The sequence below is a fragment of the Dreissena polymorpha genome, chromosome 3, assembly GCF_020536995.1.
Source record: "Dreissena polymorpha isolate Duluth1 chromosome 3, UMN_Dpol_1.0, whole genome shotgun sequence".
NCBI classification, from domain to species: domain Eukaryota; kingdom Metazoa; phylum Mollusca; class Bivalvia; order Myida; family Dreissenidae; genus Dreissena; species Dreissena polymorpha.
The window spans coordinates 14,381,416-14,409,412 of NC_068357.1; the positions used below are offsets into that span (position 1 = coordinate 14,381,416).

Sequence of the window (27,997 nt, forward strand, 5' to 3'; positions counted from 1 at the left end):
TGTTAATACTACTGGCGTATATGATCTCGGTCTGTGGTCCCCACGCCACCCAGGTGGCAATCCGGTTCTTCCCCCCTTCCCCATCACACCCATATATAAACACACAGCACAAGACCGCATCAATATTTGAATATCTCATAGGTTTTATGGGCGAAAGAAAAACAAATGAAGTTGCATATAGCGATAAATAAATATTTTGTTTTAATCTTATAACAATGTCTGAAATGAAATATTGCAGAGTAAATTCTCTTGTAACAAGTTAAATACAGCTCAAGACATGCATAAATAATATATGTAACAGAAACGATATTGTCTTAAGAGGAAGTCAAGCAAACAAACGAGCCTTGCATTGGGAAAACGCACATGCATTAAACCCCGTTTTCCCAAAGTGAGACTCAAGTACACGTTTTAGTTTACGGCCGCGCACAAATGAGTATGCTAAATTATAAGAGTTGTACACAAATGCACCCATTGCCTTTTTGTACCTGGCACACTTTAGGCTTGTTAAAATGTTATTTGTTCTTGTAATTTGCTGAAGCTTGTATGAATTTTAGAGCAACTAAAATGTCCACGTTATCAAAATTCTGTACTACACAATTATTCTTGTTATTTTTGTTGTATATCTATAAGATAGTCAATTTTATAACATTCTAACGAAGTGCACGAACACAATACCACGAAGTCTACTTTTCAGTTTAAATATTAAGAAGGTGATTAAGATTATTTGCGAAGCCTTCTTTCGTAGGTTATAAAACATATGAACATTAATGGGCATAACAAACAAACATTACACAAGATTTGGGCATTGAGCATGAAATAGGCATAGAAAAGCAGCACTGAACCAGAAATATTGCATTTACCCATATATGCCTAGCGTCTAGAAAAAAGGCCTTGGCAAACAGCGTAGACCCAGATAAGACGCCGCATGATGCGGCGTCTCATCAGGGTCTGCGCTATTTGCTTAAAGGAATTTCTGTATGAAATATTCTAAATATAGAAATAAATATACTAGACATCCCTAATTTTGGAAATAAATTGATCCAATTTAGGAGGATGGGAGAGTCCACTAGGCATAAATGGGTTAAAAATGTATGCAGCATGTACTCGTAAAATCACAAAAGCTTCACAACGACGGCAAGTACGTTTGTCGAATAGAATCGACCTTTTATATGGTAAAAAATAAATATCTAAAAAATTCATTTCTTATTAGTTCAATTCATAATCTAAGGTATGATACTCAATTTATTAAATTGTGAAAACATATAAAAATACTAAATCATATTGTTTTATTGATAAATATTATATCGCTCCAATTATTTCGTTTTCAATCAGTCCTAAACGAGTCCTACTCGAGATATAAGTTTGCGATTTTAATTTGATAAAGACGTACACACGGACTTTTTCTTGTGGAAAAACACAGAAATGTAGGTTTTACAGAGCATGGGTTTTGTGCAAAAGACTTTTTTTTTTAATTAATCATATATGTGGTAGTTATATGTTTAAATGTACATAATGTTAATATGTTACAATATATATTCCAGATGATTCAACATAAATAAAAATAAATAATCAAATGTGTACGAAATTCAATTCAAATATAGCAAAACGTGACTTTATAGGAGTAAAAATCTATGAGCCTTGTTCTGGGAAAACTTATTGCTTGTTCGTTAAGGTTCGTCCTAGATTAGCCTATTCAGTCCGCTCGGACTGACAGCGGACGATACTTTCCGCTCCAGCTGGATTTTCGTTCATAAAAAAACTCCATTTTAACTAAAAGTACCATAAAAGCGGACAGTTTCGCCCCTTATTAGCCTGAGCAGTCGGCTAATCTAGGACGGCATTGAACGCACATGCGTCAAGCCCAGTTTTACCCGAACGAGGCTTTAATAATTGACTTTGAAACGATTGGAAACATATGAGTCGCGTTCTGAGAAAACTGGGCTTAATGCACGTGCGTAAAGTGTCGTCCCAGATTAGCCTTTGCAGTCCGCACAGGCTAATCATTGACGACACTTTGCGCTTTAATGGTATTTTTCGTTTAAATGAAGTCCCTTTTAGCCGAAAATCTAGTTTATAGCGGAAAGTGTCGTCCCTGATTAGCCTGTGCGGACTGCACAGGCTAATCTGGGATAACACTTTACGCACATGCATTATGCCCATTTTTCTCAGAACGCGACTCATATCATTCCAACAATTATGGTAGAGTCCGACTATCCAAACGCATATGCTTGATTTACGTGTTATAGCATAGTAACCCCCCTTTGTTTCGTATTCATTTGGAAATAATATCGTTAAACACCTATATGGCATGAACAGGACATTCCCGATCTACGACTTAAATTAAGCAAACACAATATGCGAAATATGTGTTACAGTTAAAAAAAAGGTACTATAATTTGCAGAGATTAGTGATGAACGTGTGAATCGTCCCCATACTTAGCAGGATAACACGAAAAAATAGAAGACCTTACATAAAACGATCTATTAGAGAGTTTTTGCAGTCAGTGTTACGTGAATATATTTGATGTCGTCCAAGAAAGCTTTTATTTAGGATTATAATTAACCTAAATTAACCCACTAACCCCATTTAGTTGGTAACTGTGCAAATTGGCTGAATTTCAATCAATCGTATTAACATACAGGTAACACGGATCAGGAAATAAAGCCGCGAAAGGAAAATCTCATTGAAAAAACATTTAATAAGCTCTGAGAGCTCTGAGACTGGTGAATAGGCAAGCTTAACACGTTCACCTCTGCAAAAGAATGAGCATAAAGTGATTATATACAAACAGATTAAGGGTATCAATGACGGCTATGTGGCGTTTTTATGTTCATAACGAAAACATTGTATGTCCGACATGTTTAAACCAATTCTGCAATTCGAGGATTCACGTGAAAACGTGCTTAACAAGTTGACGACATCAGTGAAGACTGAAGCGTCAAATAACCACCTCATCCACTCTGGTGTTTAACACAACATAATCCGGATTTCAAACACTCGTAACGGGTGCTTGTTTTGTGCATTCAGTCTATAATAGCACCAAACCTGCTCGATATTGCATTATGCATACATTTTAGCCTTTACGTTGTAGGCTAAGTCAAATGTGAGAATACTCGCAATATATTCACTATACACAGAAATATATTCACGCGAACATAGAATTGGAGAAGAAAAGCGATCCTCCCCTTGAAATCTCCAAGCTGATGTCAGAAGACGCGCAGGAAATTTTGTTAAACGTAATACTGTAGTCATATTGGTACTTTTTGAACTGGGAATCAAACCAGAAACGATAACGACATGAGAAACAAAACGTCGCATCGGAAAGGGAGCCGGTGTTCCATGCATGACTAGTCGAAAGCCGGCTTGCATGTATGATTCGCTGACCGGCTTTATGTGTCAGACCTTTATGTGACCTTCCTTTTGGTTATTGCTCATCCATTGCTTCACCTTCCGAGAGGAGCTGATTTCGATAGCGCGCGGCGTCGTCTCTAGATCCTCGTCGTACCGTTCGCTCTCGCGAGATATTATGTTGAGCGCGAGGTCGGAATCGCCGCCGTCGGCCGGCTTGGTTGTGTTGTCCACCGCGCCGTTCCGCGGTGTGGTATCCATAGCGTCGACGTCGGAGTCGGATAACTTCCTCGCCCTTCGCTTCTTTTTCTTTTTGTTTGTTTGAGCGTTAGGTCGTAATGGTAAGAGGAGAGCGGCGGTCTGACCTTGCCTTTGCTCGGTGTCTCTGTTTGAAAACTGTCGGCGATTGTCTATGTTATTTTGAGGAAATGCATTGAAAAAAGAATCACTTCGACGCAGCGATAGTGAATTCAGCTTATCCGTTTTATTCCTCTCTCGTCGGGTAGTAACGTTATTAATTTCCGGCGAACCCGCATTGTCATTCGTGAAAATACTTGGAAGTTTTGATGTAGTGTTCTCGACATCTGTTGATCCCACGTCCGAGCTTTCGGCGTCCGTGTGGGACAGATTCCTATTGAACTTTTTAAACTCTACTCTATTGTCCGTTCGGGTTAAACCAAGATTGGAAGGGCAGCTCGGCGATCTGCAGTAGTTTGCACGGAGCTCCCGATTGCTGGTCCGGTGCCTATTTGCCCGGGACCCGGGCAGGCTCGCGATGCTAGTGGAATTGGCGCGATCTATCGCCGGGAATTTCATTGGGCTAGCCGAGAAGGATCCCGGAACGCTCCCCCGTGTTGTCAGCGACTTCCGGTCTCTCTGCGATGGAGGGTTGCAATAGTCGTTAGGGTCGTTCTCGCTTGCGACTGAGATTGCGCTTTTCCGCGCTATTGGTGGGAATAGGGACTCCTCCATAGTTCGGACAGAAGGAAGCGACACGATTTCCGGGCTTATCAGTCCAGGCAGCATTGCGTGCAAAGACCCGTGGACATCTCCAACGAATCACAATTTATGAACAACCTGTTGCCGCGAACGCCCTAGGTTTCAACAAGTGCACTGGTATAGATCAATTCGCAGACCGACGAAAATCCGATTGCTAACGATGTCCTGGTTTGGATAAGAAGTTGGTGATGTAGCATGGGGCTTATTCAACTGAAAATAGTAATGGAGATGCACTTTAATGTTTTATTATTTCACATGTTTTGACTAAATTCTTGTAAAATCTTAAGTTATCGCTAAAGAATATTTTTGATCAATATATCTAAGAATAAAAGTATCGAAATACATAAAAGTACATAAAGTAAAGTAAAGTACATAAATAAAAATCCAAGCGCCCCGGAGGGTCGCATATAACTGGGAGTTGGAACTAGTTTCTTTATCAACCATCTGGAAATAAACGAACGAACTGTGAACTCTTGTTCAACTTAACGGTTACACGCGCGGAAACCAATTTTCTTCTCAAGTCATTAGAACACATTGTACGATGAATGCATCGCCATTAGGGCTATGATTCTAGAAGTTAAAATATAAGTGAAGGTAGTGTCATGTGTTATATGTTTGTTTATACCGGCAAAAGCGGGGAACCAGACATACGGCATTTCCTGGTTTTAAGTGCACGCATATATAAATATCTCATGAATACTTAACTTTTCATCGATTCTTAAAAATATAATCACATGTGTCCCCGACACGTGCCCACATTTTGATGCCTTAGTACTTTGGATACCATTAGATTTAGATCTGTGACCTACTTTCGCGAAAGCTTTGGATCTGATAAGCGCACCCAGTCAACCGAGCCAGGAGAGCGCTTTCACGTTGCCTTTGTTCTTTAATTGCTTATTGACTATATATGTCAGGTAAGACGTATTACGTATGAATTATTCACAACCGTGCCTAGGTTATATAAATGCATGGGTAATACGATCAAACGTTTTCTCGAGTGAACGAATATCTATATGGCGAATCTAGCAATTACTATGACGTACAATCCACCTTGTAATCCATGTTATCTAGCTTTCAGGATAAAAGTGCATAATTTATACATGTATTACTAAATAATTAAAATTAGAAAGCAGCCGAAAAGTTCGAACTATCCTGACCGCACAAGTAGGAACATTATGAAGTTTTGTGAGTGCTGACATTGGTTGCAACACAACATGGTCATATAGAGCGTTTACAACAATGGATTTGGAATTTTATATATAATAACTATATTATGTTAGATTAATATTCATAATTATCCCTCCGCTTTTTGAAAAGCGTGGGGATATTGTGGTTATCTCCGCCGTCTGTCTGTCTGTCTGTCTGTCTGTCTGTCTGTCTGTCTGTCTGTCTGTCTGTCTGTCTGTCTGTCTGTCTGTCTGTCTGTCTGTCTGTCTGTCTGTCTGTCTGTCTGTCTGTCTGTCTGTCTGTCTGTCTGTCTGTCTGTCTGTCTGTCTGTCTGTCTGTCTGTCTGTCTGTCTGTCTGTCTGTCTGTCTGTCTGTCCGTCCGTCCGTCCGTCCGTCCGTCCGTCCGTCCGTCCTGGCCACTATCTCCTCCTACACTATTAGCACTAGAACCTTGAAACTTACACACATGGTAGCTATGAGCATATGAGCGACCCTGCACTATTTGGAATTTTGATCTGACCCCTGGGTCAAAAGTTATGGGGGTTGGGTGGGGCCGGGTCATTAATTTTTACTCATTTTTTAAGGTTATTTTACTATAATTTCTTCATTTCTACACCGATTGTCTTCAAATTGATACTGAACCTCTCATATGACAATATGGTCAATCTCAGCTATGCATGACCCATTACCACCCCTGTGGCGCCCCACCTACATAGGCCACGCCCACCTAAAATTGCCTTTTACTATAATTTCTTCATTTCTACACCGATTCACTTCAAATTGATACTGAACCTCTCTTATGACAATACGGTCAATCTCAACTATGCATGGCCCCATTACCAACCCTGGGGCGCCCCGCCCACATAGCCCACGCCCGCCCAAAAATGCCTTTTACTATAATTTCTTCATTTCTACACGGACTCACTTCAAATTGATACTGAACCTCTCTTATGACAATATGGTCAATCTCAGCTATGCATGGCCCCATTACCACCCCTGGGGCGCCCCACCCACATAGGCCACGCCCACCTAAAATTGCCTTTTACTATAATTTCTTCATTTCTACGCCGATTCACTTCAAATTGATACTGAACCTCTCATATGACAATATGGTCAATCTCCGCTATGCATGGCCCATTACCACCCCTGTGGCGCCCCACCCACATAGGCCACGCCCACCTAAAATTGCCTTTTACTATGATTTCTTCACTTCTACACCGATTCACTTCAAATTGATACTGAACCTCTCTTATGACAATACGGTTGATCTCAACTATGCATGGCCTCATTACCAACACTGGGGCGCCCCGCCCACATAGGCCACGCCCGCCCAAAATTGCCTTTTACTATAATTTCTTCATTTCTACACGGATTCACTTCACATTGATACTGAACCTCTCTTATGACAATACAGTCAATCTCAACTATGCTTTGCCCCATTACCAACCCTGGGGCGCCCCGCCCACATAGGTCACGTCCACCCAAAATTGCCTTTTACTATAACTTCTTCATTTCTACACTCATTTACTTCAAATTGATACTGAACCTCTCTTATGACAATACGGTCAATCTCAACTATGTATGGCCCCATTACCAACCCTTGGGCGCCCCGCCCACATAGGCCACGCCCACCAAAAATTGCCTTTTACTATAATTTCTTCATTTCTATACCGATTCACTTCTAATTGATACTGAACTTCTCTTAGGACAATACGGTCAATCTCAACTATGCATGGTCCCATTACCAACCCTGGGGCGCCCCTGGGTCAAACATGCGGCGTGGGGATACGCGTCGGCCTCTACCGCGCCATTTCTAGTTTATTTTCAAACCAGTATTATTGGAGAAGGATCTTTAACTAAAAGATTCATTCGTATTACCGTATTATTGTAAAGTATTACTATAATCAGATTACAAACTGTCAATGTAAATTAGTATGACTATGACTGATGTTGAGTAAAGGAACATCGTATTCTCTTAAATCACATACTTCTACTAGTATGCTTAGTACTTTGTTATACGTGTTATGCGAATATTCACGACTTGTCCGACGCCAGTTTTCATTTAAACCATATGACAACCTCGAGTCAATAATCAAATGTTAACGAATTGTATTGAAGATATTTTAAGAAATGCTCATTTGTAACCTCCGCTGTCGGGCGGCTACAGGCCATTTAAACACCTCGTGCTACCGACACAGGGCTTACATACAGGAACGGACTTACAATCTTAGAAGACAAGAAACTTGTACATTGTACTTATTCATACACATATCAATTAAATAAAAAAAAATACACATGAGCCTCGCTCTGGGAAAACGGGGTTTAATGCATGAGAGTAAATTAGCGTCCTAAACTAGCCTGTGAAGTCCGCACAGTCTAATCTGGGACGACACTTTCCGCCAAAATTGTGGTCTCGCTAAGAGATTTCCTTTAAACGAAAAAGACATTCCATCGGAAAGTGTCGTCTCTGTGTTATCTGGGAAGACACTACGCAGATGCAATAAGCCCAGTTTTCCAGATGCAATAAGCCCCGTTTTTCCAGATGCAATAAGCCCAGTTTTTCAGATGCAATAAGCCCAGTTTTCCAGATGCAATAAGCCCCGTTTTTCCAGATGCAATAAGCCCAGTTTTTCAGATGCAATAAGCCCCGTTTTCCAGATGCAATAAGCCCCGTTTTTCTAGATGCAATAAGCCCCGTTTTCCAGATGCAATAAGCCCCGTTTTTCTAGATGCAATAAGCCCCGTTTTTCCAGATGCAATGAGCCCCCTTTTTATAGATGCAATAAGCCCCGTTTTCCAGATGCAATGAGCCCCCTTTTTCTAGATGCAATAAGCCCCGTTTTTCCAGATGCAATAAGCCCCATTTTCCCAATGCGAGGCTCATATGTACTTACTTACACTCGCAAATGTAACGAGCCGGGAGTCAGTATATGCCTTTATACAGGCCTTTCGCAATATATATATTTACACCTACATTTAAACAATGATATATGCAATTATAGTTTAAAACGGAATATACGATGGATCTAAAGTTCGTTTCTATTTATAAAACATTGTTTACATAATTCCATTTTTAAAACACGGAATCAAGTAGAAAAAATAACACAACTATTTAAACATGACAACAAAACCATATATCAAAGTTTAAGTGCAAAATGTACAGCTGCGCGATTCACAAACATCAAGCAAGTATGAAAGTAAACATGAACGTCTACGCAAAGCCCTTAAAGAAAATTTATAACCTTTTAGATTCCATGTATAAGCTAAGTAAAGTTAAAATAAAATTGATGAATAATACAATCTAACAAAGATAAGAAATATCATATTTACTATGACGTCATAAACACTTATTGCAATATGCGCAGCAAAAACACACGTGTGCGTCATTTTTACACAATTTAACCCATTTATGCCTAGTGGACTCTCACATCCTTCTAAATTGGATTAATTTATTTCCAAAATTAGGTATGCCTATTATATTTATTTCTATATTTAGAATATTTCTTACAGAAATTCCTTTAAGCAAACAGCTCAGACCCTGATGAGACGCCGCATTATGCGGCGTCTCATCCGGGTCTACGCTGTTTGCCAAGGCCTTTTTTTCTAGACGTTAGGCATAAATGGGTTAAACTGGGAATAATACTTCACCACTTTGTTACTTTGTTACGAGTTATATAAATGACGATAAAGTAGCAACTTGATCATAAAAATGATTGTTACATTTTGCAAACCCCATTAACATATATAATTCTCCTCTGAAACCGCAAGGCGAAAGGTTTAATATTAATCATGAAGCATCATTTTGTGGTCCTCTACACAATTTCTTTATCCCATTTATGCCTAGTGGACTGTCCCATCCTTTTAAAATGGATAAATTTATTTCCAAAATTAAGGATGTCTATTATATTTATTTATATATTTAGAATATTTCTTACAGAAATTCCTTTAAGCAAACAGCGTAGACCCAGATAAGACACCGCATCATGCGGCGTCTCATCTGGGTCTTCGCTGTTTGCCAAGGCCTTTTTTCAAGACGCTAGGCATAAATGGGTTAAATGAAACCGTAAGGTCAAGGTCACAGCCGGCCTCTACGCGAAGTCACACGCGAAGTCACCAAACTAACATAGACAAATACTTGTCTACTTAAAAATGTTCTTGTCTGAAAACGTAAAGCAAGCTGTGTTCATATTATGTAGTGTGCATCATCTATGAGTCCTCTACAAAGTTTGTTAAAAGTATGCCACTTTATAAAAAAACTGACCGCACCCCGGGAGTCAAAAGTTTTAAATTGACTTATAAAGGGAAACCCCTATGAAATCATCTTCTCTAAAATCGAAAAGCCCAAGACTTCATATTTGGTATGTAATATCATATAGAGATACTCTACAAAGTCCATTCAAATTATGTCTCTATGGTCAAAACTTTACCAGCCCCGGGGGTCACTAGTTTTACATAGAAGTATATAAGGAAAACCATCACAATCTTCTTGTCTGAAACCGCACACCACACGTTTTTCATATTTGTATGAGGAATTCTCAAAATGTCCTCTAAAAATTTCGTTCTAATTATTTCTTTGATGTCAAACGTGGCCAGGACTCGAGGGTAACCATTTTCTAATAAAGGGCAAACCGTCTTAACCTATTTATGCCTAGTGGACTCTCCCATCCTTCTAAATTGGATTAATTTATTTCCATAATTAGAGATGTCTAGTAAATTTATTTCTATATGTAGAATATTTCTTACAGAAATACCTTTAAGCAAACAGCGCAGACCCTGATGATGCGGCGTCACATCTTGGTCTACGCTGTTTGCCAAGGCCTTTTTTCTAGACGGTAGGCATAAATGGTATAATAAAGGGCAAACCGTCTAAAACGACATAGCCCATGGCTTCGAATTCAATATGTAGCACAATATAGCGATCTTCTCCCATTTTTTTCATATAAAGCCCTTCGGGTTGTCGGGTAAACAATTTTATATCGCCTTATATATGAAAAATCTTTCTTTTTTAATCTTCTTGTTTGAAAACTGAAAGCCCATTGCTTTCTTAATTGGAATGATCCATAATATAGAGGTCCCCCCCCCAATACAAATTTGATTCCAACCCTGCCCTTGGGGCAAAAATTGACCACAGCCATGGGTCACATTTATAATATGATTATTGAGCTAAATAATTGTGTTTATCTTCTATTCAACGAAAACTCAATGAGCGTTGATATTTAATATGTAACATCACACCATGATCCTCTACAAAGTTGGTTCAAAACGTGAATCTTTTCTAAAATGACTATGCCCGGATGTTTAAATATTGGTAGGTGACACTGTATAGTGATTCTTGACCAAGTTTGTTCAGTATTTGCCCCTTAGTCCAATGTTGCACCTAACCAGGGGTGTCAAGTAGTATACCTCTACGCTACAGTTGTTCAGGCGAACGTTCAAGGATCATCATCGTCCTCTCGTCTAATTGTATCGCGTTCTGGGAAAACTGTGCATAATGCATGCGGGCAAAGTGTCGTCCCTGATTAGCCTGTGCGGATAAAACTAAAAACTAGATTTTTGCTAAGAAGAGACTATCTTTAAACATAAAATATCATAAAAGCGGAAAGTGTCGTCCCTGATTAATCTGGGACGACACTTTACGTACATGCATTATACCCAGTTTTCTCAGAACGCAACTCAATTTACTAAAGTAGTTAACCTTTCATGGGCATGTCAATTGTTTATAATGCGATTTGCACGGGCACATATAGAAACATAATAAAACATAAATTAAGTATCAATACCGTGTTATATCCTGATCGTACCAAGATCCAATCAACGAAACTTCTATCCGCTATCAAATAAAAAAATATCAAGTTTCAAACAAATTTAAACCTTTTTTCCCACGCGAACTTTAACATGCAGTTGACATTCGATCGCGAATTTCTCAACTGCTTTACCATGCTATATAAAATTATCGGTACACAAAATAAACTTTTCTTTTTAGACCATAAAATGGATGTGAGTTATTTCAAATACGATTGACGGATTAGTGTAGATTACTTATATGTCTAGTATTCGTCGGTTCAATATTGAAGAAAGCATTAAGTAGTTTTAATCTGTGAAATAATGTTGTATACATGTTGAACATTGATTCTGTTTACACTATTTTAAAGTTCAGTCCAATAATTATTTTACTTTCTATAATAAAAATAAAATATCCGATTTAAAATAGTGAGATTGGTTATGGTTCGAACATCTAAATACAATTCAATAAACAGGCACGAAAATATGCACAAGCGGCTCTATTCGACGTACATTTGATAGTAAGTGAATTATTTTGATGCTCAAATAGGTCTACAGAACCATATGTTCCACAAATAATATTTGTTCTATTCCTCGCAAAATCAGATGTAATTCGTCGCTTGTATGGACAGTGAGTGGTCGAGATCACCAGCGATATAGTTCCCAAAATATTTTACACTTTTTTTTACATTTTAATCAAATTGGTATATAGATGTATATCCAAAAGAAGCTCGGAAAATTATTATAATTAGCACTCATTAAATTGCATATGGAGTGTATCACAACATTTCGAGATAAATGCAAGATTCTTAAGTATACAATTTACTAGATCCTTCCATGAACAATAATTGATTTTTTTATAATGTTTAAAGTGAGATTTCGTGTTATTGGTTTCGTTTTATGAATGACAATGCCATGTCCGACTGCGATGAAATGTTTGTCTAAGTGGCTTTCATAAAAGTCAAGTTAACCATCAAATTTATCAAACGATTTTTTTTCCAAAGAACTTACCGATTGGTTTGCAACCCCCCCCCATCCCCCCCCAAATAATACCTTTAAAAGTCGAAGTAAGTTGAAAAAAATGTTGGTGTTTTGGAAACGGAAATACGCTTGTAAATAAATGTGTTGTATAAAATGAACGGATTGACATAATATATGAACAGAACTAGCTTATCAATGGGATAAATGTCACAGAAAATTAATATATAATAAAATAAATAACGTGCGAATAAATAACATGTCATCCGGAATCGCTCCGCCCACTTTATCACGTGACCTAGCGGTCAGAAAATCTCGACAAGGTAACACCGAAGTGACGTTTTATTTTATTGATTACGCGATGTTGCGGATGATTTTGGTGAACCGTTTTATTCGTCCAACACTGGTTAAAGGAATGTTATCATGAATTTATTATTCAAATTAAAAAACTTTTCGTTTTAAATGACAATATTATCTATTGTATTTAGTTAGACCGTTAAGAATCGAATGAAACATATTACCTCCCATGAATTGATCCAAAATTTAAATCACCATTCGTATTGTATTGCACACATTATTGTAAACAACGCGCTACACGATTAACTACTCAATAAAACGTGATTGTTTGGCAAGTTCGTGCTTCGTTTGATTGGAAAGTGAAACCAAGACCGGAGTCTGTGTTCCATTCATGAAAGTGGAGACGCCAAGGGTAATTACGTGACGTCACCACTTACAATCGGTAACGTAATCGATAAAATAGTTCAAAAGAACCAATACAAGACCGACTGTACGGTTACTAACATGTAATGTAAGAGATCAAATTAACCATACAGCTGAAGACGTTAACGTATTAAAGGCCCTATAAAGGTGACAAATCCAATTCTTATGCATATAAACTTGCATAATTTTTACCGGATTTCAGTTACTCTTGCATAAAAAATGCTAATAACACAGCAGAGGTGCAACGTTGTCAAGAAGTATTGAAGACATACCCGTTTCATAATTGGAAGAAATGTTTACAACTTTGCAACTAACGTGATATGTAGCCCCAAAGCGGTGACGTATGCTAAAAATAGCCAAAAGAACATTCACTTTTAATTCTAGTTAAAACAACTTTTTACTAGCAAAAAGTAACAAATTAGATCACTACAAAAGTTTTGACCATTATTAGAAGAGACATACTTTGTGAGTGATACCGGAAAACATTAAAAATCAACGATATATTTTTGGTGACCTGAGTCACTTTCACTTTCCCGAGTAAACAGCGATGTAAATAAACTGATTGTTTGTAAACACGATTGACTTGGAGGACACTGTATTTTGAGCTCAAAACAAGTTGTATTGCTCATATTTTATGGAAATGCCCAATAGCATATACATATTGTTTTTTTGATAACCTTTATATATAAAATACGGAAAAAATATTTAAAAATTGGTAAATAATTACGGATCTTCACCTTTAAAGAGCCTTTAATTATCGATGCGGGGTTTAAAGGTTTAACAAGAATTATCCGCCACACGTTGATTACATTTCCTATTTTTTGCTAAGTATTATTTCGAAAGACTCACTTATGCTCATTGGGTCATTGTCGACCTGAAGTAGCCCTAACGTCACCCGGGGGTGACTAGAAGCCGATTCATGTCACCCTGTGGTGACTTCAAGCCGATGCTAGTCACTTACATGTTAATCGGCTTTTAGTCACCCCTGGGTGACAAGAATCGGCATCTAGTCACCCGTTTATTATTTTTTATCAAAGGGCACCCCATCCAGATATATAATATAGGTTATTGTGGCTGACTCTTGCAATTATTAAATTTAGTTTATTTAGAGATTTAGCTCTACTTTCGTTTGTGGAGTATTTTTACACAAATTCCCCCGCATATGAACGGCCAAATCATGTATTTTTTGTTGAAAAGTAAAATTGTTGCCAGGGGTGACTTTATGCTGATTTCGAGGGTGACTAGAATCGGCTTCATGTCACCCCCGGGTGACAAGAATCGGCTTCATGTCACCACGAGTGACTACAATCGGCTTCATGTCACCCGGAGGTGACTAGCGTCGGCTTGAAGTCATCCTAGGGAGACAAGAATCGGCTTCTAGTCACCCCCGGGTGACTTGAGGGCCATTTCAGGTCGACAATGACCCATTGAGCCCATATGTTTTTTAAAATGTATTATGTCCTTCCGCGCCTGAAGTTGCATTATGCGAGGACACAGAGTGTGTCCCAGCACCCCTACCTAACGTTTACGAGACTCACGAAGGATGGGACGCATTTTGAATTATAGCTGTAATATCCAGCTATTTAGTTTTCACTGAAAGATACTCAATGCCAGCGTGGTATTGTGCTGTTTGAGGTTACGCATGCGCAATTAATTTCCTTCTATATTACATATAAAATAGTTGAAGTTCGATATCAATTTTTACCATGATCAAGCGCATACCCACTATATCATCATACATCATTGGAAAGATTAATGCATATACTTTTGAAAAAAATGCATGTCATTAAATTCTATACGCGCAAACTCAAAATATTTACCTTAGAATAGGCAAACCGGTTTTGACAGCTGTGCAGACAACCATTTTGGGCTCAAATAGTATGACCTACTTTCGAAGCCGGGAACCATCAACACAAAAAGTAGAGCACAAAAATGGCTTATTTTCTTATTGCTTACAAATATACCTTCAAGTTGATACCAAAACCAACCATTTGCAATGTATTTTACAAATCCTAGGCAGCATGCACTCAACAATGTGTGCTAAGTATCAAACTGACTGCATGTAACCCTAAAAACAGGAGTTCCGGTTTGGGGTTATGTGACCTTTAAGAGAACCCAACCCCTTCAAATTTAAATTAAAGGCACTTTTCCCACAGGTATAATCTGTTTTGAGAAAGATCACAAAGTTCCGGTACAATGACACACAGATTAATTCATAAAAGTTGCCGTTGAAAGCGCCATGCGTAACAGCGTTTCGCGTCAAGAATTAAGGTAGAAAAGCCAAACTCGGTTACATCATACATGCAGCACTTAGACTCCATACAAGGCATGTCTTTCGATTCTAATAGGCAAAGCTTATCTTACATATGGCTTAATAAGTGAAAAAAATCATCAATGGCAATATTTGTGCATCAAAGCAGGTTTTGAACTGGATTCGAACAAACTTTTTATATTTTTTTTGCACATTTTAGGTAAAATCCATGTAGAAGCAGCAATGCTGATGTCATTTGACCCAACAAAAGGGCTCGCTTGCATGGAAAAACAACACACTTGGCTTCCTGACTAAAAAAAGTCATCGTCAGACATGAGCTTTAAGTCTTTTGTCACACCTGGACCTATGATTCCTCGGCTCGAGTTCCGTCTAGGGCAGGCTCCGGAAAGTGTCAGTCTGGCCCGGGTGCTCAATTCCGTGTAATCTGAGAAAACAAAAAAGGTTTTTTGTGCGCATTTGCCCATTACGGTGCCAACTAATGTAAGTTAGATACAATTAGAGTAAGCTTTCAATAGTCTTTCTCGCTTTATTTGCTGCAAATGGTTAATTCACCACGCCGGCATCACATTGTCGGGCACACCGGCAAAGTTATCGCCACAAAGTTTGGTTTCAGAGCTGCAGTCAATGTAAAACACACAAATTTCCTAATTTTGGTGACAAAAGTGTGCCAGGATATCAAAGAAATAATTTTACAATAGATTTAATTGAAAATAACGGCGTACTAACCTGCAAAGACACCGATCCTCTCGACACGACTGGGCGAGTGTTGAGGGCCGTCTCCGAATCAGTCACACTGTACAGTTTTTGATGGCCTGTCACTTCAGCCGGACTTGTAAACCAATTGGACGACAGTTCAGGCAGAGCTATAGACCCATTTCGACACCGCCTACAAATGCACACTTAGGTTTACGCATAATATTAAGGTCACTTAAATACAGATTCCCTGGTGTTTTTCATGCAGGGTCTATCGCAACAACATTCTTCCAGGAAAGAAAGCATAATATTATTATCATTTTTGTGTTTTCAGCTGAATACTTGATATTACTTGAACTCAGCGAGATATCCAAACAGGTAAAATAAGGCAAAGTAGTGTTATTCTGAGTAGATCTGCCTGAATGGGTTGAAGGCGAAGGCGGATAGAAGTGTAGGTCCAAAATTGGCGGGCATTTTTAACAGAAAAAGGCTCAAAAAGTAAACAATAATAATAAATACAGATGAAATAAAGACATGCATTAGGTTCATTATTGAGATTGATGCAAATTAATGTCAAAATGGCACTGAAAAACAATACCGGGTGTTTAAGTAGTCTTAGAATATGTCTCCGGAACAGGTTTCGGTGTGATTTTCCAGCATTTACCCCCCTTATGACCCCAAGTGCAACAGCCCAATTGCAAACAGCCCTTATTTGGGTCAAAATGACATCTGGCAGTTATGTTTTGCAATACAGAGAGTTTTTGATGGTCAAATGTCAAAATTCTGGCAGACGACTAACTTGGTCGGATGTGCTTAAAGGTTACGCATGCGCAATTAATTTCCTTCTATATTACATATAAAATAGTTGAAGTTCGATATCAATTTTTACCATGATCAAGCGCATACCCACTATATCATCATACATCATTGGAAAGATTAATGCATATACTTTTGAAAAAAATGCATGTCATTAAATTCTATACGCGCAAACTCAAAATATTTACCTTAGAATAGGCAAACCGGTTTTGACAGCTGTGCAGACAACCATTTTGGGCTCAAATAGTATGACCTACTTTCGAAGCCGGGAACCATCAACACAAAAAGTAGAGCACAAAAATGGCTTATTTTCTTATTGCTTACAAATATACCTTCAAGTTGATACCAAAACCAACCATTTGCAATGTATTTTACAAATCCTAGGCAGCATGCACTCAACAATGTGTGCTAAGTATCAAACTGACTGCATGTAACCCTAAAAACAGGAGTTCCGGTTTGGGGTTATGTGACCTTGAGGCGGTGTGGGGGAGGAAACCCACTCATGGGCATGGTGATCACGAAACAAACTCATATTCGCCATGAACGGGGATTGAACTCGGGTCGCCTAGGTGATGAATACGTGTACCAACCACTGCTCTAACCAGACGGCTAATGCCTCAGTAAATAACATATCATTTAGTTTAAACCGCGGAATGAGATGGCGTGTTTTCATATGATGAACGTTGCCAAATCGTATTCATCTTATAAGTACGTTGTTTAACGACGATGCCAATTTATTTGAGTAAGCATATGCGAGTTTCAACAGTAACGCATATACAATTAAACAGTTCCAGTTATTTGAAGCTGTCTGAAAAGAAATTTCATACTCTAACGAAGGCTTATTTTAATGTCATATAAGGGTTCAATGTATTGTAGAAATTCTGTTATTAACCTCCTGGATTCAGCCATTTTGACAGGTTTATAAATTTTGCTTTATCCGTTAATACGTTTTATCGAATTCTCAATCTTAATTGAGTTGATAAGCAGTGGTTTCGTTGGCGTATTACGAATTACTCAATAAATCAAATTAATTTCAATGATTATGCAAAACTACCATTCGGTCCTTTCAAATCCCAATCGCAAAATCGCCAATAATGAACTATAATTGTAATGTGTCAAATTGAGTGGAAATGAGTTTTTACATTTCATGATATAATCTAGGTATAATTAGTTTTAATAACAGACGCTCAATTACTTTAAAATAAGGCAAAAGTTCATTTTATTTATATCTTCAAATCAGCAAGTCGGCAACTATGCATTGGGAAGAAATACGTTAAAGGTACAAGTTCGCAAAATGGAAATTCACGGAAATAGCATATTATATGAGCCTCGCTCTGGGAAAACGGGGCTTAATGGCGATTATTGGATTATGCATGTGCATACTATCGCACATGTTAATCAAGGACTACACTTTCAGCTGAATTGTATTTAAAGGAAGTATTTTCTGAGCGAAAATTCGGTAAAGGCGGAAAGTGATGTCCCTTATTAGCCTGTGCGGACACATGTATTAAGTCCGGTTTTTATCAACATTCGCAGATATATTATGATCATCGATGAACACTCGCAGATATATTATGATCATCGATGAACACATTGCATTATATACTCTATATTCTATACTTGCGATTGTCTCTTTCTCGGATTGTAAGCTTCGAATTACAATTTAATTACACTCGATATTTACCTCCTGGCAAGCATTTTAATTTGTGAAACGTGGGTTTACTGATTTCGATTAGGGTATACACTTGCTTCGTTCGGAATTCAGTTTAATTGATTAACATGTAAGTGATCAAATCGGAATGTTACATGTTTGGTATGGCTCACGTAAAACCTTAAACACACTTTTGTTACAAACGATGATTATGTGGAAGATGGTGATGCTACTGATAATAACGATGATACGATGATGATAAGTTGGATGATGATGATGATAATGGTCTGGATAACAATAACGATGGTTAAATTATGATTACTAGTTGTGAGTATTTTTAACCGCTTAAAGAGTGTCAGTTAAGTGCCTCTGTGAGAATGCTCCAACTGTTCTCAGATCGATATAATAAGCATAATAGGTGCTTTTCCATGCGGTGCGTTAGTAAGATCTTTGTGTACACAACACTTTTTTGTTAAGCGAAAACATAAAATGAAATCATGTGAACATGTAAAGTGTAACCCTTCAAGCATTACAATCCGAAAGTTACTGTCTTCTGTCGGCTGACATAACATTAATATCAACTGCCAATTAGCTGACAAAAACACAAGTTGAAACAAAGTAACTGACAGCACAATTCACGCCCGAAAGCATTCGTATATTTCAAAATTGGAACGTATTCAAAAAAGTTGCATGTAAATGAAGTGACTATTTGCTATATTGCATTTACTATCCTAGTATTGGTCTTTACTCTACAATTTTGGACATCCGTGCAATATATTTAGACATACACAAAATCACCCCATTATGTAAACTTAGTAGGATAATTCATATATATCCAGAAAACTAAAGTTATAATCGATATGGATTGAACAGTAAATACACAATGCATCCTTCTTGCTACCAAAAATATTACAAATTCATATAAGTACAACACTATACTGATATGATACTCGGGTAAGGCAGTGTTGTTTGGAACCCTTCGCTGAGATTTGTTGTTTTCTTCCTATCATAATACGTCTTGATAAGCGTTGATGAGTGATTGAAACATGTTATTTACTATTTGTAAGAAAAATGAGTTATATATACTACTACTACTACTACTACTACTACTACTACTACTACTACTACTACTACTACTTCTACTTCTACTACTACTACTACTACTACTACTACTACTACTACTACTACTACTACTACTACTACTACTACCACTACCACTACCACCACTACTACTACTACTACTACTACTACTACTACTACTACTACTACTACTACCGAAAACAAAACAATTGTAATTTAACTGACAATACAATCCGGTTTTAAAGAGACGTTTTGTTGCCAAATTTAATTACATAATATGATAAAAAAGCTAGGAAAAACACTACATAAACACATAAACGAAACATTTTATTGGCACTTTTGACAGACATGCAACAAAAGCACGAAACGAACGTTTGAATCTGACATTGACATGTCTGGATTACCCTACAGCGATATTGGATTTGTGTTATTCCCCGACGTATTGTAAACATCTTGCCCATTATTCTATCAATAAAAATAAATTCGTTGTCTAGCAATTACCAATTACGTTTCTAGGAATATGCTGTAAAACTTATTATAGCATCTGTTACATAAACATTCAATACACACATTCAGTTTACTAAGGTAGTTTGGGGAAAAACATCTTAAACTAAAGATGAGCATGGTCAACACGTTTTAACAAAGACAACGTGTCGTCAAAGTATTTTAAAGTTATTTTCCTCCAAAAAAGCAAAATAATAAGTTATATTGCTACAGCAATGTTTGACTTTTGATCTATATGTGAGAATACGAATTTTAAGTTAGGAAATCTGGCTTTGACATTACACGTCGTCTTCACACAGTGGTTTGTTGTGGAAATTTGTTTTACGATTGTTAAATTATAGTTTCATTTCGGGTAAACTGTGTTGTGGCAACATTTAATATTTGACATTTAAGTTTGACCGTCACATTTTGAATATGGCAATACCCGTCTGCATACCGCATAGTGTCAACTGAAAGCCAGGCGGTGTCATCCATGCTAGTGCCAAGAGGTCAGACGGTCGACTCTGTTTTAAAAACCCTTCAAGCTATTTGAATGATCGCTTGACTTGCATTTACATATCGATGTATTGGTCAAAGTATTGAAAACGAATTCACGAGACGTCGTTGCCATTTTGCCCACCGAGATATACTAATCAGTTGCAGAACCGCTCTGGAACCGAATGACCAAATGCGAACGGCTTGACAAAGAGTAATTATCGGATAAATGGAAGTTGTCCTGTCTGACTCACTCAACTGTTCTTTCACGATAATAATGCAATATAACCGGTATCTGCATATTTAATGACAGTCTATTACTTATGGTCAAACAATGCCCAGGCATTTGTTCTGTTTGGTGATGAGTCGACCAAGTGTAAACCCATTATGAGCATATTTTCAAATAGGAACATTTAAATTGTCTTATAGTACTCCGCGTTACATCGTATAGCGGAGTACTTTTGTCCTGACGGACATGAGAAAACAAACCGGTTTTGCGAGTTTGTTTTGTGTATTGCTATTTATAGAAATAAATAGCGATAGAAATCAGTTCTAGCGAAGGCGTCAACGTGGCAAGATCAAATTCAAATTCATGTTTTGTATATGCGTCTCTCGCAAATCGCACAACAGTGTTGTTGTTTGTTTGTTTGAAACATAGTTAGGACTTAAAGTGATCTTTTCACGGTTAGGTAAATTGACAAAATTGAAGAAAGTTGTTTCAGATTGGCAAATTTCGTTTTAGTTTTGATATTTGTGAGGAAACAGTATTATTGAACTTTTACCATGTTCTAATATAGCCAATATATGCATCTTTTGACGATTTAAAAACCCTAAAAATTATAAAGCGTTGCAACGCGAAACGATTGAATAATTTGGAGAGTTCTGTTGTTGTCGTTAAATTTTGTGAAACTACGATGATTGCTCATATATTGCATAAAATACTTCTATCAAGAATGTTTGGCAGAATAGCCGAGCGGGCTATTGCGTTTTTACTCCAGGTTACTCTAGGACTCCGGGGGTCACTGGTTCGAGTCCAGCTGCGGCTACTTTTTTGTTCCCTTTTGTTAAATTTTATTCTTGATTTTTTACTGGAGCTTTTAAGATCCAATGTTTACATTTATCAATATAAAGCATTTAATGACTTATTTCAAAACATGCCAAAAACTGTGAAAAGGACCCTTTAAGGGTCATTACATGTACATACCATGCATTGAAATGAGCTACCTTTTTTAAGTGCGTTCAAGCCCGTTTACCCACATTATAAAATACGTTAAAACAGCGTGTCTTTACGGACATTAAATATGTGGACATTTAGTACTTACGTAGCACGCACTAAAATCAGTTGCACTTTTTCAATACAAAGCTCACCGAATACAACTTTTTGAATGTATTTTCTTTATTGGCATTAATCACGTAAACTAAACACGTAGCAATTCAAATTAAACTTTATTTAAGAAACAATTTCATCTGGCGCCTTATAAGCAAATTTGATCTGATACAAACATATATATACCACGAAAATTTGTAGCGACGACAAACAACTTCCCACTCGCATATAGAACGCTCCAGGCTGTCTATATACTAGTAATCTAAAAGCTTTTATGTCGGAGCTGTTGAAGTGCATCAGCGTTAAATACATGCGACCAATGAACATCAAACAGCGTTCACGCACCATGGCCCGTATAAAACAAACAGATCTTAGACTCAAGTCCAAGAAAAATAAAAAAATATTCTTTAAATTGGAACATTCAAGAATAGCTTTTATTTTGAGTAAAACTTACTATTAACTTTCTCTATTTACATTATTCTTCATGTAGAAGATTTTGTCATCGTCTCCTAATTACATATACACATATATAATGTTTAGAATGCATCCTAAATGAGTGGTAGGCCTAAATATAACGGACACTAAGAAAACGAGTACAGTAATCAACGGTATCCAAATTTCTTTCTATTAAAATGTGCATGTGTTTTTCTGAATAAGCAACGAACCTGCACTTAATTATTCTCTACAATATGTTGTGGTTATGCATACAAGGATTATCAACGAATCCACTTAAGTATAATGCAATACTACAATATGTTAATACGCCAAAAAAAGAACACACACATACACACAAACAAACGATATTCAACATTTTATAAAATATGATTACAAAAATGGGTTTGTCAAAGAAATCGCACACCAACACAATCATGATTGTTTCAACAACAAACTCTATACCCAACCTCTCCATTCAATGACGTAACGGTCCCATCAGTCACTGAGTGGTGCTCACGGTCCCATCAGTCACTGAGTCGTGCTCTGATAAAACTGGTCATAATACATGTGCGTAAAGTGTCGTCCCAGATTAGCATGTGCAGTCCGCACAGGCTAATCAGGGACGACACTTGCCGCCTAAACTTGATTTTCGGTAAGGAGGGACTTACTTGAAAAAAGAAATACCATAAAAACGGAAAGTGTCGTCCCTGATTAGCCTGTGCGGACTGCACTTGACGCTCATGTATAAAGCCCAGTTTTCACAGAACGCGGCTCCACTATTCAAGTTTAAACTTATGTACCATGATTCTGTTTTGGAAAAGTACACAATGGCAAAGCTGCCTTGCAGAAGGGCAAATAGGTCACGCATGGGACATAAATATTTAATTGTTTATATGCAACTACAAATGGTTCACGTGAATTTCCCCGGAGGGACTACCGCACGTACTTTGTCGTAGAAGGATTATTGTTCAGAGTAATTCATTATTGAAGAGTATACCTAACAGTTTAAAATTGACCAATACTTGCGAGGCGAATGGTTCTAGTCTGCGACTGTACATGTCATTAACAAAAGTATTGTTAATCGATTGGGACTGATGTCTACCGTTCGTGAAAGGTTAATCACGTACCAGGTAAACAAATCTCCATAATGCCACGTAAAAGGATTATGGCGAACTTTCCGCTTATTGCAAAACAAAAAGTACATAAGTCATTGATAGTATATAGTTCATTTTGCATGTTCGTGTGTTTTGTTATATTCAAACAAGCGTGGTCACTTATACTGTTTAAATTGCTTGTAAAACTTCCTCATACCGTAGATATGTGTACTCATACCGTAGATATGTGTCCTCATACCGTAGATATATGTCCTCATACCATAGATATGTGTGCTCATAACGTAGATATATGTCCTCATACCGTAGATATGTGTACTCATACCGTAGATATATGTCCTCATACCGTAGATATGTGTCCTCATACCGTAGATATATGTCCTCATTTCGTAGATATGTGTGCTCATACCGTAGATATATGTCATCATACCGTATATATGTGTGCTCATACCGTAGATATACGTCCTCATACCGTAGATATGTGTGCTCATACTGTAGATATATGTCCTCATACCGTAGATATGTGTCCTCATACCGTAGATATATATCCTCATACCGTAGATATGTGTGCTCATATCGTAGATATGTGTCCTCGTACCGTAGATATATGTCCTCATACCGTAGATATGTGTGCTCATACCGTAGATATGTGTCCTCGTACCGTAGATATGTGTCAAACTCGTATTATATCAGTGCCGATGTTTTTAGGACTTCACAATTTACTCTTTCCATACAGATAGACACACACTCTGTATACGAAAACTGACAAACTTTCCTCTGTATATATAGACAGACACACTTTCCTCTTTACATACCGACATATACACTTTCCTATGTACATACCGACATATACACTTTCCTCTGTACATACCGACATATACACTTTCCTCTGTGCATACTGCATATACAATATCCTCTGTTCATACTACATTTACACTTTCTTTCCTCTGTACATATCGACATATACACTTTCCTCTGTACATACCGACATATACACTTTTCTCGGTACATACCGACAAATACACTTTCCTCTTTACATACCGACATATACACTTTCATCTGTGCATACTACATATACACTTCCTTCTGTACATACCGACATATACACTTTCCTCTATAAATACCGACATATACACTTTCCTCTGTACAAACCGACCTAATACTTTCCTATGTACATACCGACATATACACTTTCCTCTGTTCATACTGCATATACACTTTCCTCTGAACATACTGACATATACACTTTTCTATGTACATACCGACATATACACTTTTCTATGTACATACCGACATATACACTTTCCTCTATACATAACGACATAAAAACTTTCCTCTATCATACCGACATATATACTTTCCTCTATATATACCGGCATATACACTTTCCTCTGTACATACCGACATATACACGTTCCTCTGTACATACCGACATTTACACTTTCCTCTGTACATACCGACATATACACTTTCCTCTGTACATAGCGACATATACACTTTCCTATGTAACTGCCGAAATTTTCAAGTTCTCCTCGCAACCCATTTTCTGATAAGCCCCTTCATTAAGCGCTCAACCAATTAACCGTGATTAATTGAGTCGTATTCTGAGAAAACTGAGCATAATGCATGTGCTTAAAGTGTCGTTCCAGATTAGCTTGTGCAGTCCGCACAGGCTAATCAGGGACGACACTTTCGGCTTTTATGACATTTTTTTCGTTAAAATGAAGTCTCTTCCTAGCAAAAATCCAATTAAGGCATAAAGTGTCGTCCCTGATTAGCCTGTGCGGACTGCACAGGCTAATCTGTGACGACACTTTACGCACATGCATTATGTCCAGTATTTTTCAGAACGCGACTCAATTAATGTTGAAATAGTTACACACATTCATTTAAATTAAGGTGGATTCGTTGGACCACTGCTGATTGTATGACGAATATTGAAACTAGTGAACATATACTACTTTAATACATTAAATATCACTCAAGTGGACCACATTGCATTGGACGCATTAAAATCAAATATAGTATAGGCATTTACATTCTTCAGCCTTCACCACATAAATGCTGCAAAAACACATGAACAAACAACTCTGTATCCTTTCATCTGAACAGAACACTCAATGGGGATAATACAAATGTCAACGTTATACAAAATGTCACTGTTGCTTTTTTCATGCCCGAATCGAACCTGCATCAAGGGATTGATAGCATGAAAGAAACACGAAGCTGGAAACACTAGAAAACATTAGGCCTACCGCGAGCTGAAGGGCATACTGTGGAATTACGCTTCGTAAAATGTAATGAGGCCATACAAATTATATTCTATGTGTAGCGTCCCCATGATTTTTGAAAACTTGCTAACAGGCAGACGAAAACTAATCACACGAAGATATCATAATGCTTTCAGAATCTATTCAGGACAGTTACTGCTATGTGTAACAAAAGCTAAAGCAATTGGTTTCCTGCAACAATTTTATATTGCAACCGAAAACCAACCGTCTTGAGGATGATAAACACACGATACAATTGGTATGGCCAAAGTGATAGTCGTCTCTGAGACAGCAGTAAAACACAAAAGACATTTAACTGTCATAGAGGCACTAGGTCCATATTCTCAAACATGTAGAAATGAAAGGCACTTTTATCTGCCCCATAAAACTGCAACATAAAAGGCACTGAGTGGATTAAAAGCTTGTATTCAATGAGCATATTCTACTGCAATATGTCAACGATCCTGCCACCGAACAAAGCGCGGACGGCTTTCAGAGCTTTATCGTCATGGGTTGATAAATTATCGGCGCGTAGAACATAAGCCACCACGACGAATTTTTACTTTCCCATTCAATGTGTTCGCGCTGTAGATTATATTTACAATACCCTCCCCATTGTTTATGGTACTTTTCTACTCGAGAGCTTTTTTGTTTCGCGGATTTATGGAAATTACTTCGCAAGATTGATGTCGGCGTGACGTCATAGACCTTTGACCGTTGGCGCAATATTGTTGTTTTTCAATAATTAAAATTCCCTTTGTATTTAAAGAGCGTTTCATTATGTAAATAACCTTTTATCTTTTTATCGATGATATGTATACATTAACCATAGCGTAAACCCAATAGAGTATAATTCAATAATCTTTTTAACAGGAAATTAACGCCGCACTTCCTATCTTTGGAAGAAACATGTCATTTTAAATCTTATCGACATCTGAAAACGTTGTGTTTTTATTCAAAACAGCCAAAATGACTTCAATGATGTTTGCTTTTGTTTAAGAAATGTATAATATGTCCAACATATGCGATATGTATCGCAATTCGTATTCCTTGTATTTTTTCACATGCAGTTAAAAAAATCACATGTTATCGAAGATTCGTTTTAACTAATGACTCCCCTTCTTGGAAATGTTCTTGTAGTGTGTTTAATTATTTTTTAGCGGTTACGTCAACGATTTATGGTGTTCTAGAATATGATTTCTAACTAAATCATAAATAAATATCGGTTTGTTTTTATTAACTGAATACGATATTAGTTCATATTAACGATTGGTAAACTTAACATGTTGAAAAAAGGTAATTTCAAACTTTTCAATGCACCTGTTCGCAAACTGATGAAAAAAATATTCCCAAAAGTTTGTCTCAGATGGAAAAAAGGAGAAAAGAAAAAGCGTTTTTAACGCAAAATGATATGATAATTAGCAACTTTTTTCATGTGGTTAGTTTACATAAAATATGTGAGGCAGTCTAATTGGTTCACGACGTAATATTTCCCATATATGCCTAGTGGACTCTCCCATCCTTCTAAATTGGATCAATTTTATTTTCAAAATTATGGATGTCTAGTATATTTATTTCTATATTTAGAAAATTTCTTACAGAAATTCCTTTAAGCAAACGGCGCAGACCCTGATGAGACGCCGCACCATGAGGCGTCTCATCTGGGTGGGTCTACGCTGTTTGCCAAGGCCTTTTTCTAGACGCTAGGCATAAATGGGTTAACGTAGAAGACCCTCGTGAGAATTCCTGGGACGATATAACTATTCAACTAAACCTATAACTGCTATTATGAAATGTACGAATGCACGTATTGACGAATATACACTTTACACATTCACACATATATATACAATTAAAATAGCACTTATACATTTATATACGCATTGCACATTCACGTACACTATCACCAAAACCAAAATAAAATAAACCTACCTTGGATTCGGGGAAATTCCAGGCATCAGAATTTTACACAAACTGCTGGTTTATTTAAGCTGATACACCATTAGATTTATCGCTCCGTTTTGTCCCTCTGATTTCCTATTTTGTAAGTGACGTTCAATCGGATAAAAAAACGAAGTTTACCAGAGACTATAATCTGAACGATAATTACACAGACGACAATTGAGTTTCTGACCCGACGCGACCCTCGACTCGTCTGTTATTACAGTTTGATTGAATATTACTTATCGAACACTCTCTCGCAGACGACAATAGAAAGTTTGCTTTTCACGTCTGTTACATACCCCACATGTAGGCGCAGTGAACAAATAAGTCATGTTTACTTTTATCTCGACATTTAAATGTATGTTCGGTTATCGATAATTCTCTCGCACACCTTGTTAAGATCCAGTAGATAAACGGCAATCGGA

At 37.4% G+C, this 27,997-nt stretch overlaps 1 protein-coding gene across 1 annotated transcript; it reads right to left on the reverse strand.

Moving 5' to 3' along the window:
• Positions 1–178: 178 nt before the first annotated feature.
• Positions 179–27,993, reverse strand: LOC127873083 (uncharacterized). Its single transcript, XM_052416685.1, has 2 exons — positions 27,561–27,993; positions 179–4,558 (listed from the first exon to the last, which is right to left on the reverse strand). Exon 2 carries the CDS (start codon positions 4,373–4,375, stop codon positions 3,398–3,400), a length of 978 nt encoding a protein of 325 aa, XP_052272645.1. The 5' UTR covers positions 4,376–4,558; positions 27,561–27,993; the 3' UTR covers positions 179–3,397.
• Positions 27,994–27,997: the final 4 nt, after the last annotated feature.